Raw genomic sequence first — 14,022 nt, 5'->3', positions numbered from 1 at the left:
CAGATTAAACTTCATTGTCATTGTTTTCACCTTGTTATAACAGTATCTTCAGAGTAGCTTTCAAAATCACACCTCTTGTACTGTACAGTACATACAGTAACTACAAATAATACATTAACATTGGTTTGCATAGCAATAGTGGTTTATTCACTTCCATTATTATCATCACATCATCATGTCAGTACAAAATATACACAGACACCTTCAGGAGTAATGTCCAGCACCTACAGTACACACACAACCAGTTACATTAAATATTACTTATTGTCATTTCTAAAACACACATCATGCAGACACTATAGATGTTGTAAAGAGGTCAATGGAACACAGACCGTGGGGGATATAAGAGGGACGCCGGATTGGTGCACATTCAACATATCTGATATAACAAAGTGGATATTCATCAATCCGTCGTGATTTATGTATTGTAAACAGGCCCACAATGTGGTTACTAAAGTTTGATTTGAATATATTTGGCTGTCTTTGCTGCATAATTTAGAAGTTGTCCATTTTCAGGTTTAGAAGGAGTGACTGATAAATGCTAACTCCCCTTCATATAAGCTGGTAGCATAGCTAGCATACAGAAATCAGTGGTGTAGTCAAAGTAGTTTTTAACTGTAATGTAGTTAGTTGGTGACAATGACCTGAACATTGGGGTTGACATTACAGGAGGCTGCTGAGAGGAGGACGGCTCATAATAAAGGCTGGAACGGAGCAAATGGAATGGCATCAATCACATGGAAACCATGTGTTTGATGCATTTGATACCATTCCAACTATTCTGCTTCAGCCATTACCACGAGCCCGACCTCCCCAATTAAGGTGCCACCAACCTCCTGTGGTTGACATCCATACAAGCATTAAACTCTGATTTTTACCACAACATAGCACACATACTCTATACTGTAAATAAAAGCCTAAATGTAGGTTCATTTTGCTGGGGGGCAATGAGGAGATTTGGGATTTTATCCTCACGCGTTTCCATGGCAATTCGATTGTTTTGGTCGAGTTCCATTGACCTCTTTACAGCATCTTTTCAATGCTTTGAGCCAAAGCCGAAGAGACTCCTCGTCCTTAGGAGGTGGCTGCAAACTGCCTCACAACTGCACTCGCTCCTCAAAAAAGTTTGGGGGGTCAAACACTCCTGCTCCATGAACGGCTTCTATTTCGGCCAATTACCGTGGCAACCCCTTACCCAACATAAAATGACCGTTTATGTGAATCCATGTTTGTAAAGTTGTGAGAAGCGATACTGAGTTAGCTAGCTCCCAACTATTGGCCGGAAGCGCTTAACTGGAAGTCACCCACAAAAAAACCTAAACAGACACCGCCCATATTTCCATAGACAATGAGGTGAATAGGACACAATATGGATGTTTGGAGGGTTGTGGGTAATTGCGTCAGCCAGGGGATTCCATTCCAAAACATTGAGAGATGGAACATTCTAGAACGTTCGTTGACTGATAATAATATATCTCACAGTTAACAAGTTCAGACCAGGCAGTGAGATTATTGCCTGATTTAAAGCCTTTTGAGTCCACCATTTTGTCCAACTAGTAATAGAGAATAAAGGACATTATTGCATAGTGAGAATGTGATGTCATATAGAATGAGTGCTATGGTCTCCAACACAGCGTGGCTCTTGAGCCCCTAACTGTTGTCTGACCTTCCCAGGTAGGGGTGTCTCTTTTGGGGAGCAGAGATGGGCTAGAGGTGGATGAGAGAGTGGAGACCCATGGAGGGGTACCTATTGCCCACCTAACTGTTGTCTGATCTTCCCAGGTAGGGGTGTCTCTTTTTTTGGAGGGGGGGGGGGGGGGTCTAGGGCCTAGGGATGGATGGGAGAGTGGAGATCCATGGAGGGGTACCTTTTACCCCCCTGACAGCCTTAATGAGTCTGTGTTTGGGGATAGAGGGGAGCTAGAGGTGGAGGCTATGGGGCTAAATATGGGAACGCTGTCCTTTAGGCCACACCCACAGGAAGTATCACTAAATGACGTTGTCAAACAGATGCATGGACTGCATGATGTTCTCATCCTGGACAGGAGGCAGGAAGGGACAAAAAGCACAACAGGTAAGAAGCAGTTAGAGAAAAGGTTTAAACAGTACGAAAGCAGAAACAGGTTCTTAAATAAATAAAAAGTTTAATATCCAATGTTAGTAAATTAGCTTTTTTTGTTTCAATAACTTATAGGGAAGATTGGTGTGATTTTCCACATCTCATCATGTCATGGGGTTGTTCAGTGACAGACATGCATTTGTTTAACCCATCACTAGATTATTTCATTTCAGAGAGACAAAAAGACATACAGTTGAAGTCAGAAGTTTACATACACTTAGGTTGGAGTCATTTAAACTCGTTTTTCAACCACTCCACAAATTTCTTGTTAACAAACTATAGTTTTGGCAAGTCGGTTAGGACATCTGCTTTGTGCATGACACAAGTAATTTTTCCAACAACTGCTTACAGACAGATTATTTCACTTGTAATTTACTGTATCATAATTCCAGTGGGTCAGAAGTTTACATACACTAAGTTGACTGTGCCTTTTAAACAGCTTGGAAAATTCCAGAAAATGATGTCATGGCTTTCGAAGCTTCTGATAGGCTAATTGACATAATTTGAGTCAATTGGAGGTGTACCTGGGGATGTATTTCAAGGCCTACCTTCAAACTCAGTGCCTCTTTGCTTGACATCATGGGAAAATCAATAAAAATCAGCCAAGACCTCAGAAAAAAATTGTAGACCTCCAGAAGTCTGGTTCATCATTGGGAGCAATTTCCAAACACCTGAATGTACCACGTTCATCTGTACAAACAACAGTACGCAAGTATAAACACCACAGGACCACGCAGCCGTCATACCGCTCAGGAAGGAGATGCGTTCTGTCTCCTAGAGATACAAAACAAGTACAAAAGTATCTATAGCCACAGTAAAACGAGTCCTATATTGTCATAACCTGAAAGGCCGCTCAGAAAGGAAGAAGCCACTGCTCCAAAACCGCCATAAAAAAGCCAGACTACGGTTTGCAACTGCACATGGGGACAAAGATTGTACTTTTTGGAGAAATGTCCTCTGGTCTGATGAAACAAAAATAGAACTGTTTGGCCATAATGACCATCGTTATGTTTGGAGGAAAAAGGGGGAGGATTGCAAGCCAAAGAACACCATCACAAGCGTGAAGCACAGGGGCAGCAGCATCATGTTGTGGGGGTTCTTTGCTGCAGGAGGGACTGGTGCACTTCACAAAATAGATGGCATCATGAGGATGAGGACGGACAATTATGTGGATATATTGAAGCATCATCTCAAGACATTAGTCAGGAAGTTAAAGCTTGGTCGCAAATGGGCTTTCAAATGGACAATGACCCCAAGTATAATTCCAAAGTTGTTGCACAATGGCTTAAGGACAACAAAGTCAAGGTATTGGAGTGGCCATCACAAAGCCCTGACCTCAATCCTATAGAATATTTGTGGGCAGAACTGAAAAAGCGTGTGCGAGCAAGGAGGCCTACAAACCTGACACAGCACCACCAACTCAGTCAGGAGGAATAGGCCAGAATTCACCCAATGTATTGTGGGAAGCTTGTGGAAGGCTACCTGAAACGTTAGACCCAAGTTTAACAATTTAAAGGCAATGCTACCAAATACTAATTGAGTGTATAACTGTAACTTCTGTAACTTCTGACCAACTGGGAATGTGATGAAAGAAATAAAAGCTGAAATAAATCATTCTCTCTACTATTATTCTGAAATTTCACATTCTTAAAATAAAATGGGGATCCTAACTGACCTAAGACAGGAAATTTTTACTAGGATTAAATGTCAGGAATTGTGAAAAACTGAGTTTAAATGTATTTGGCTAAGGTGTATGTAAACCTCCGATTTCAACTGTATATCCATGTCACTCTCAGAGAAAAAAGTAACAATGCAAGGTTTTACACAGTTAAATGTGACACATCATTACACACACATGAAGGTACCCATAAGCAATCATTTCTGATGGAAAAACACACATTTGTGGAAATAAACTTCACATTGTGACGTTTTAAATATTATTAAATCACATCATTCATAATCACATCCTATAGAATCATGCTGAAATGTAACACATGCACACACACAAGCATGCACTCACACAGACATACACAGACATACACAGACAGACAGACAGACAGACAGACAGACAGACAGACAGACAGACAGACAGACAGACAGACAGACAGACAGACAGACAGACAGACAGACAGACAGACAGACAGCACACACACGACAGACACACACACACAGACAGACACACACACAGACAGACACACACACAGACCTTTTGACAAGACTCCAGAAATTCCTCAATGGTGACCACGCCATCTTTGTTCTTGTCCATTTTCTGACAGAGTGAAACAGAGAAACAGTTGAATATGCTACTCTGATCCCTGGCCGTGACCCCACACTCCGAAGGGTGTCTCAGTGGGATATGCAACAAACACATTTCCATTCCACACCACACACTGTACAGGTTACACACCTACAGCTGAAACAGGACAAATATAAGTAACCTCTATTTGACCTTTTGGTTGTTCACAAAGTCAGAATTGAACAATGAGGAGGTTATGTCTAGAGGGTCCTTTTAAAACCCTTTGTGAAAAACACGGGAGGTAGAATGAACTAACCCTGGGGCCTGGATTCAATTAGAAAACACTGGAGGTAGAATTATCTAACCCTGGGGCCTGGATTCAATTAGAAAACACTGGAGGTAGAATTAACTAACCCTAGGTTCTGGATTCAATTAGAAAACACTGGAGGTAGAATTATCTAACCCTGGGGCCTGGATTCAATTAGAAAACACTGGAGGTAGAATTAACTAACCCTAGGTTCTGGATTCAATTAGAAAACACTGGAGGTCGAATTATCTAACCCTGGTGCCTGGATTCAATTAGAAAACAATGAAGGTAGAATTATCTAACCCTGGGGCCTGGATTCAATTAGAAAACACTGGAGGTAGAATTATCTAACCCTGGGGCCTGGATTCAATTAGAAAACACTGGAGGTAGAATTAACTAACCCTGGGGCCTGGATCGAATTAGAAAACACTGGAGGTAGAATTATCTAACCCTGGGATAAATAAGATACCGTGCTAAAGCATTTAAAGGTAATTTCCAATTGAGCCGACATCTTCTCAGTTTACCTTGAATGTGATCTCCACTAACGCAGTAACATGGCCTTTAAAATGTACTGTTGTCTACAAGCAGATTAGGATTGAATCAAGGTTTAGATATGTGGTTAGTTGTGTTACCTGGAAGAAGTTGTTCATCTGATCCTAGATCTGTGGTTAGTTGTGTTACCTGGAAGAAGTTGTTCATCTGATCCTAGATCTGTGGTTAGTTGTGTTACCTGGAAGAAGATGTTCATCTGATCCTAGATCTGTGGTTAGTTGTGTTACCTGGAAGAAGATGTTCATCTGATCCTTGATCTGTGGTTAGTTGTGTTACCTGGAAGAAGATGTTCATCTGATCCTAGATCTGTGGTTAGTTGTGTTACCTGGAAGAAGATGTCGACGTGCTCCTTGGGGGCGTCGTTCTGCATACAGGGGTACGTACACGTCCCCATCATATCATAGATAGAGCTCATTATATCAGTCATCTCCTGAAACACACACACAGAGACGCACACACAAACACACACACAAATACACATGCACGCACAAACATGCACACATTCATTTTCACACACAAACACGCACACACACACACACACACACACAGAGGGGAGGATGCGGGAATAGTTTAGAAGAGAAAGAAAACATATTTGCACACACACACATACACATAGTTGAAGTCAGAAGTTTACATAAAATTAGGTTGGAGTCATTAAAACTCGTTTTTCAACCACTCCACAAATTTCTTGTTATCAAACTATAGTTTTGGCAAGTTGGTTAGGACATCTACTTTGTGCATGACACAAGTAATTTTTCCAACCATTGTTTACAGACAGATTATTTCACTTATAATTCACTGTATCACAATTCCAGTGGGTCAGAAGTTTACATACACTAAGTTGACTGTGCCTTTAAACAGCTTGGAACATTTCAGAAAATTATGTCATGGAGTTATAAGCTTCTGATAAATAATGTCAATTAGCCTGAGTCAATTGGAGGTGTACCTGTGGATGTATGTCAAGGCCTACCTTCAAACTCAGTGCCTCTTTGCTTGACATCAGGGGAAAATCAAAAGAAATCAGCCAAGACCTCAGAAAATAAATTGTAGACCTCCACAAGTCTGGTTCATCCTCAGGAACAATTTCCAAATGCCTGAAGGTACCATGTTCATCTGTACAAACTATAGTACGCAAGTATAAACACCATGGAACCATGCAGCCATCATACTGCTCAGGAAGGAGACGTGTTCTGTCTCCTAGAGATGAACGTACTTCGGTGCGACAAGTGCAAATCAATCCCATAACAACAGCAAAGGACCTTGTGAAGATGCTGGAGGAAACAGGTACAAAAGTATCTATATCCACTGTAAAATGAGTCCAATATCAACATAACCTGAAAGGCCGCTCAGAAAGGAAGAAGCCACTGCTCCAAAACCGCCATAAAAAAGCCAGACTATGGTTTGCAACTGCACATGGGGACAAAGATTGTACTTTTTGGAGAAATGTCCTCTGGTCTGATGAAACAAAAATAGAACTGTTTGGCCATAATGACCATCGTTATGTTTGGAGGAAAAAGGGGGAGGATTGCAAGCCAAAGAACACCATCCCAAGCGTGAAGCACAGGGGCAGCAGCATCATGTTGTGGGGGTTCTTTGCTGCAGGAGGGACTGGTGCACTTCACAAAATAGATGGCATCATGAGGATGGACAATTAAGTGGATATATTGAAGCAACATCTCAAGACATCAGTCAGGAAGTTAAAGCTTGGTTGCAAATGGGTCTTCCAAATGGGCAATGACTCCAAGCATACTTCCAAAGTTGTGGCAAAATGGCTTAAGGACAACAAAGTCAAGGTATTGGAGTGGCCATCACAAAGCCCTGACATCAATCCCATAGAACATTTGTGGGCAGAACTGAAAAAGCACATGTGAGCAGGGAGGGCTACAAACCTGACTCAGTTACACCAGCTCTGTCAAGAGGAATGGGCCAGAATTCACTCAATGTATTGTGGGAAGCTTGTGGAAGGCTACCTGAAACGTTTGACCCAAGTTTAACAATTTAAAGGCAATGCTACCAAATACTAATTGAGTGTATGTAAACTTCTGACCCACTGGGAATGTGATGAAAGAAATAAAAGCTGAAATAAATAATTCTCTCTACTATTATTCTGACATTTCACATTCTTAAAATAATGTGTTGATCCTAACTGACCTAAGACAGGGGACTTTTACTACGATTAAATGTCAGGAATTGTGAAAAACGGAGTTTAAATGTATTTGGCTAAGGTGTATGTAAACTTCCAACTTCAACTGTATATACATACACACACACACATCGTACCATACCTCTTTGGTGATGAAGCCATCTTTGTTGAGGTCATAGAGGTTAAAAGCCCAGTTGAGTTTCTCTGTGACAGAGCCTCTCAGGATGATTGACAGGCCTGTGACGAAGTCTTCGAAGCTCACAGAACCATTCTTGTGGGTGTCAAACGCTTCAAACAGAAAATGAGCGTAGGTGCTGGAGTCTGAAACAGAGGGGAAAGGGGGATACCTAGTCAGTTGTACAACTGAATGCATTCAACTGAAATGTGTCTTCTGCATTTAACCCAACCCATCTGAATCAGAGAGGTACAGGGGGCTGCCTTAATCGACATCCATGTCTTCGGCGCCCGGGGAGTAAGTGAGAGAAGGGGATACTGAGAGACTGAAAGGCTGAGAGAGAGAGAGAAAAACCTTGACAAAGTACAGGCTCAGTGAGAACAGCCTTGCCATTGAGAAGGCTAGACAAAGGAAAACCTGGCTCCCTGTAGAGGAAAGGCTGTGCAACCACAGCAGAACCCGAGACAGAGCTGCATTTCCTGAAAAAATGTCAACAATATAAAACAATTAGAGAGCTTAATTTCCCTAAATTTGAAACCCTTATTCAAGGTTTCAAAGACCTCTCTGATGAGAGTAGACTACCCGTCCTGTTGGGGGAAGATGCAGAGAGCTGTGGGTTGGCAGCGCACTACATTGCTGCCTAACATAAGATGAGGGACAGTATTTATGCTGCAGTAGTTTATGTGTCGGGGGGCTAGGGTCAGTCTGTTACATCTGGAGTATTTCTCTTGTCTTATCCGGTGTCCTGTGTGAATTTAAATATGCTCTCTCTAATTCTCTCTTTCTCTCTTTCTGTCTTTCTCTCGGAGGACCTGAGCCCTAGGAGCATGCCTCAGGACTACCTGGTATGATGACTCCTTGCTGTCCCCAGTCCACCTGGCCGTGCTGCTGCTCCAGTTTCAACTGTTCTGCCTGCGGCTATGGAACCCTGACCTGTTCACCGGACGTGCTTGTTGCACCCTCGACAACTACTATGATTATTATTATTTGACCATGCTGGTCATTTATGAACATTTTAACATCTTGACCATGTTCTGTTATAATATCCACCCTGCACAGCCAGAAGAGGACTGGCCACCCCTCATAGCCTGGTTCCTCTCTAGGTTTCTTCCTAGGTTTTTGGCCTTTCTAGGGAGTTTTTCCTAGGGAGTTTTTCCTAGCCACCGTGCTTCTTTCACATGCATTGCTTGCTGTTTGGGGTTTTAGGCTGGGTTTCTGTACAGCACTTTGAGATATCAGCTGATGTACGAAGGGCTATATAAATAAATTTGATTTGATTTGACAGTGTCTGACAGACCAACCAACCTGCACATGTCCTCTATGCTTATTGTTGAATGTGTGGTTATTTTGACCCTTGGTTATTGTTGTTCCGTTGACAATTTTGATCATAATTATGTTAGTATTGTAAATCTCTAAAGTATGATTTGGTAATATGTACATCGTTACGTCATGACAATAAAAAGAGAGAGAGAGAGAGAGAGAGAAAATTTCATGCACGGGTGCAGCACACATACTTAAAGACACTCACCTCCCTGAGGAAAGAACTGGGAGTAGATTAACTTGAATGTCTCTTCATCCACCACACCACTAGGACATTCCTATTGGACAATCAACAGAATGTTAGAACACATTAAGACAGAGAGACAGACAGACACCACTAGGACATTCCTATTGAACAATCAACAGAATGTTAGAACACACAGAGATGGAGAGACAGACAGACACCACGAGGACATTCCTATTGGACAATCAACAGAATGTTAGAACACATTAAGACAGAGAGACAGACAGACACCACTAGGACATTCCTATTGAACAATCAACAGAATGTTAGAACACATTAAGACAGAGAGACAGACAGACACCACTAGGACATTCCTATTGGACAATCAACAGAATGTTAGAACACACAGAGATGGAGAGACAGACAGACACCACTAGGACATTCCTATTGAACAATCAACAGAATGTTAGAACACATTAAGACAGAGAGACAGACAGACACCACTAGGACATTCCTATTGAACAATCAACAGAATGTTAGAACACATTAAGACAGAGAGACAGACAGACACCACTAGGACATTCCTATTGAACAATCAACAGAATGTTAGAACACATTAAGACAGAGAGACAGACAGACACCACTAGGACATTCCTATTGGACAATCAACAGAATGTTAGAACACATTAAGACAGAGAGACAGACAGACACCACTAGGACATTCCTATTGGACAATCAACAGAATGTTAGAACACACAGAGATGGAGAGACAGACAGACACCACTAGGACATTCCTATTGGACAATCAACAGAATGTTAGAACACATTAAGACAGAGAGACAGACAGACACCACTAGGACATTCCTATTGAACAATCAACAGAATGTTAGAACACACAGAGATGGAGAGACAGAAAGACACCACTAGGGCATTCCTATTGAACAATCAACAGAATGTTAGAACACACAGAGATGGAGAGACAGACAGACACCACTAGGGCATTCCTATTGAACAATCAACAGAAATAACACACACACACAAAATCAGAGAGAGAGAGGGGGGTCAGAGAGAGAGACAGAGACAGGTATAATATGTTTGTGAGACAGAGAGAGAGAAAGAGAGAGAGAAATACTCCCAAGTAAGATAATATTCTTTCAAGACAATATCTCAATCAATTCCCAACTTCTGGGCATTTACAAATGACATAAATCTGAATTATTCTGGGTGAGGGAGGAACAGCAAATATTACAGCCAGACATGAATATGACTGCCATAGCCTGAGGGACATCCCTTGACCGCTAATTCCCTGAAGTATTTAGATTGTATTTAACTGACAGTAATACATAGTGGAACCATCATCCATGTAGCCTGAGGGACATCCCATGACCACTAGTTCCCTGAAGTATTTACATTGTATATAACTGACAGTAATACATAGTGGAACCATCATCCATGTAGCCTGAGGGACATCCCATGACCACTAGTTCCCTGAAGTATTTACATTGTATATAACTGACAGTAATACATAGTGGAACCATCATCCATGTAGCCTGAGGGACATCCCATGACCACTAGTTCCCTGAAGTATTTACATTGTATATAACTGACAGTAATACATAGTGGAACCATCATCCATGTAGCCTGAGGGACATCCCATGACCACTAATTCCCTGAAGTATTTACATTGTATATAACTGACAGTAATACATAGTGGAACCATCATGCATGTAGCCTGAGGGACATCCCATGACCACTAGTTCCCTGAAGTATTTACATTGTATATAACTGACAGTAATACATAGTGGAAACATCATCCATGTAGCCTGAGGGACATCCCATGACCACTAGTTCCCTGAAGTATTTACATTGTATATAACTGACAGTAATACATAGTGGAACCATCATGCATGTAGCCTGAGGGACATCCCATGACCACTAGTTCCCTGAAGTATTTACATTGTATATAACTGACAGTAATACATAGTGGAACCATCATGCATGTAGCCTGAGGGACATCCCATGACCACTAGTTCCCTGAAGTATTTACATTGTATATAACTGACAGTAATACATAGTGGAACCATCATCCATGTAGCCTGAGGGACATCCCATGACCACTAGTTCCCTGAAGTATTTACATTGTATATAACTGACAGTAATACATAGTGGAAACATCATCCATGTAGCCTGAGGGACATCCCATGACCACTAGTTCCCTGAAGTATTTACATTGTATATAATTGACAGTAATACATAGTGGAACCATCATCCATGTACATGTTGTTGTTTATTTACTAGCTATTCTTTTTATTTTTTATAATAATTTCATAAACTTATTTTTATTATTTAAATGTATCGACTGTAGATTCCACAATACAACAGCAGTAGTGTTGTACCTGAATACATGATTCCACAATGCAACAGCAGTAGTGTTGTACCTGAATACATGATTATATGTACTATTATTATTACTACTGAAATAAACTGTATTCATTATCCTCATTGCACTGTACTATATTTACTGAAATGCTGTACCACTATACTGCTTTGACAATATCTACAAATTGTATTTCATGTCAATAAAGCAATCTGAATTGGAATTAAATTGGAGTGAGAGCGAAAAAGAGAGAGAAAGAGAAAGAGAGAGCGAGATAGGGTTTTAAAGAGAGTGACAGACAGACAGACAGACAGACAGACAGACAGCGACAGACAGACAGACAGACAGACAGACAGCGACAGACAGACAGACAGACAGACAGACAGACAGACAGACAGACAGACAGACAGACAGACAGACAGACAGACAGACAGACAGACAGACAGACAGACAGACAGACAGACAGACAGACAGACGAGGTCCTCAGGGAGAGACGTGCATTCTTGAAGCCCCTGTAGAGGATCTGTAGTTCTCTCCTGGTGAACTTAGTCTGTTGTAGTAGCTGGTCCAACCCCTCTGGTCTATAACACACTGTAGATAACTCCCCATCCTCCACTACACTGTCTGTAGGAGGGGGGGAGAGAGAGAGGGAGGGGAAGAGAGGCATGGTTGTTATGCTTAGTAACTACCCCCTATTGTGTGTGAGAAAGAGAGAAGAAGAAGTGAAAGAGATAAAGATAGAAGACGGTGATACTCAGTTCCTTGTTACCAGTGGTGTAAAGTACTTCAGTTAAAATACTGTACTTTAAAGTACTACTTAAGTCACTTTTGGGGGTATCTGTACTCTACTATTCATATTTTTGACAACTTTTACTTCACTACATTCTTACAGAAAACAATGTACTTTTTACTCCATACATTTTCCCTGACACCCAAAGTACTGGTTACATTTCCCCTGACACCCAAAGTACTGGTTACATTTTCCCTGACTCCCAAAGTACTGGTTACATTTTCCCTGACACCCAAAGTACTGGTTACATTTTCCCTGACACCCAAAGTACTGGTTACATTTTCCCTGACACCCAAAGTACTGGTTACATTTTCCCTGACACCCAAAGTACTGGTTACATTTTCCCTGTCTCCCAAAGTACTGGTTACATTTTCCCTGTCTGCCAAAGTACTGGTTACATTTTCCCTGACACCCAAAGTACTGGTTACATTTTCCCTGACACCCAAAAGTACTGGTTACATTTTCCCTGACACCCAAAAGTACTCCTTACATTTTCCCTTACACCCAAAAGTACTGGTTACATTTTCAATGCTTAGCAGGATTGTCAGTTGTCAAATTCACGCACTTATCAAGAGAACATCCCTGGTCATCTTTACTGCCTCTGATCTGGCGCACTCACTAAACACAAATGCTTTGTTTGTAAATGATGTCAGAGTGTAGGAGTGTGCCCCTGGCTATCTGTAAATAAAATACAAAAATCTAGAAAATGGTGGTGTCTGGTTTGCTTAATATAAGGAATTTAAAATTATTAATACTTTTACTTTTATTTTTTATACTTAGGTGCATTTTAGCAATTACTTTTACTTTTGATTCTTAAGTTTATATGAAACCAAATACTTTTAGACTTTTACTCAAGTAGTATTTTACTGGGTGACTTCCACTTTTACTTGAGTCATTTTCTATTAAAGGATCTTCACTTTTACTTAAATATGACAACTGGTTACTTTTTCAACCACTGCAGGTAGCTAGCACTGCAGTTTGAGTAGTTTACTTTTTAACTTTTTTATCAAGGAGAAGCATCAGAGAGAGAGAGAGAGAGAGAGATAGCTATATTTTGTTATATGTTTTCTTCTTCTTAGTTTACCTTTCACTTACTTAGCTAGCTAATTTAGCTAATTTAGCAACATCCTAACTCAAATAGAGAGGAATGCTATTTATGTTAGCTAGCTGCCTAAAGCTATCCAACACGGCAACTCGTCTGTGTAGCGGTTAGCAGTTAGCGGTTAGCTTCTTCCACCACTGCCTATTACACTTGTTTAGCAAGGGCTTGAAGGGGCGGAGGAACGGAGGAAGGAGTGGGGATATGCAAACGAGCACTTGCTTTGACTGAGTGAGGGGGCGGTTCTGGAGCGACAGCAGGGCAGCAGCTTGAGGAACCTCTGTTTTATAGTTCGCTTGCTGTGGTTGGATGCTGGGTTACCTGGAAGTAACCAATCACAGCACAGATTAGAGCAGGGTGGCACGACCCCATAGAATGGACTCAAATCACACATATGCATGCACACACACACAAGTTGAAGTAGTCATTATTCCATCCTGATGCTATAGTTAGTTTGTTGATCTGGCTTTAGGTTATAGTCTCTTATGATAGTTGATAAACTTGCGCTGACCCTCTATGGCCGGTAAACAGCATCAGGGTCCAGTGGTCTTTTAATGGAACATACAGTATATCAGTTTGTCACATGGCATTTTACCTACCCGTGTTTTAACTGTATGTGTGTGTCAGCCATGCATGCCCTTTCTCCCTTTACTCCGTTCCCCTGTTTTCCTCTCTCTCTCTCTCTCTATCCATCTATCATCATCAGAAAGGGCAGGCCAC

General features: G+C 41.3%; 1 protein-coding gene across 1 annotated transcript; it reads right to left on the bottom strand.

The window, feature by feature from the left end:
• Nucleotides 1-62: 62 nt before the first annotated feature.
• Nucleotides 63-12,128, bottom strand: LOC123723972 (A-type potassium channel modulatory protein KCNIP2). Its single transcript, XM_045690913.2, has 6 exons — nucleotides 11,913-12,128; nucleotides 9,061-9,130; nucleotides 7,500-7,678; nucleotides 5,540-5,644; nucleotides 4,326-4,388; nucleotides 63-2,037 (listed from the first exon to the last, which is right to left on the bottom strand). Exons 1-6 carry the CDS (start codon nucleotides 12,078-12,080, stop codon nucleotides 1,990-1,992), a joined length of 633 nt encoding a protein of 210 aa, XP_045546869.1. The 5' UTR covers nucleotides 12,081-12,128; the 3' UTR covers nucleotides 63-1,989.
• Between the last annotated feature and the right edge of the window lie 1,894 nt (nucleotides 12,129-14,022).

This window comes from Salmo salar, chromosome 12 (assembly GCF_965601325.2).
Source record: "Salmo salar chromosome 12, fSalSal1, whole genome shotgun sequence".
NCBI classification, from domain to species: domain Eukaryota; kingdom Metazoa; phylum Chordata; class Actinopteri; order Salmoniformes; family Salmonidae; genus Salmo; species Salmo salar.
The sequence above is the reverse complement of the archived record's forward strand: the minus strand, read 5'-3'. Positions and strand labels throughout refer to the sequence as shown.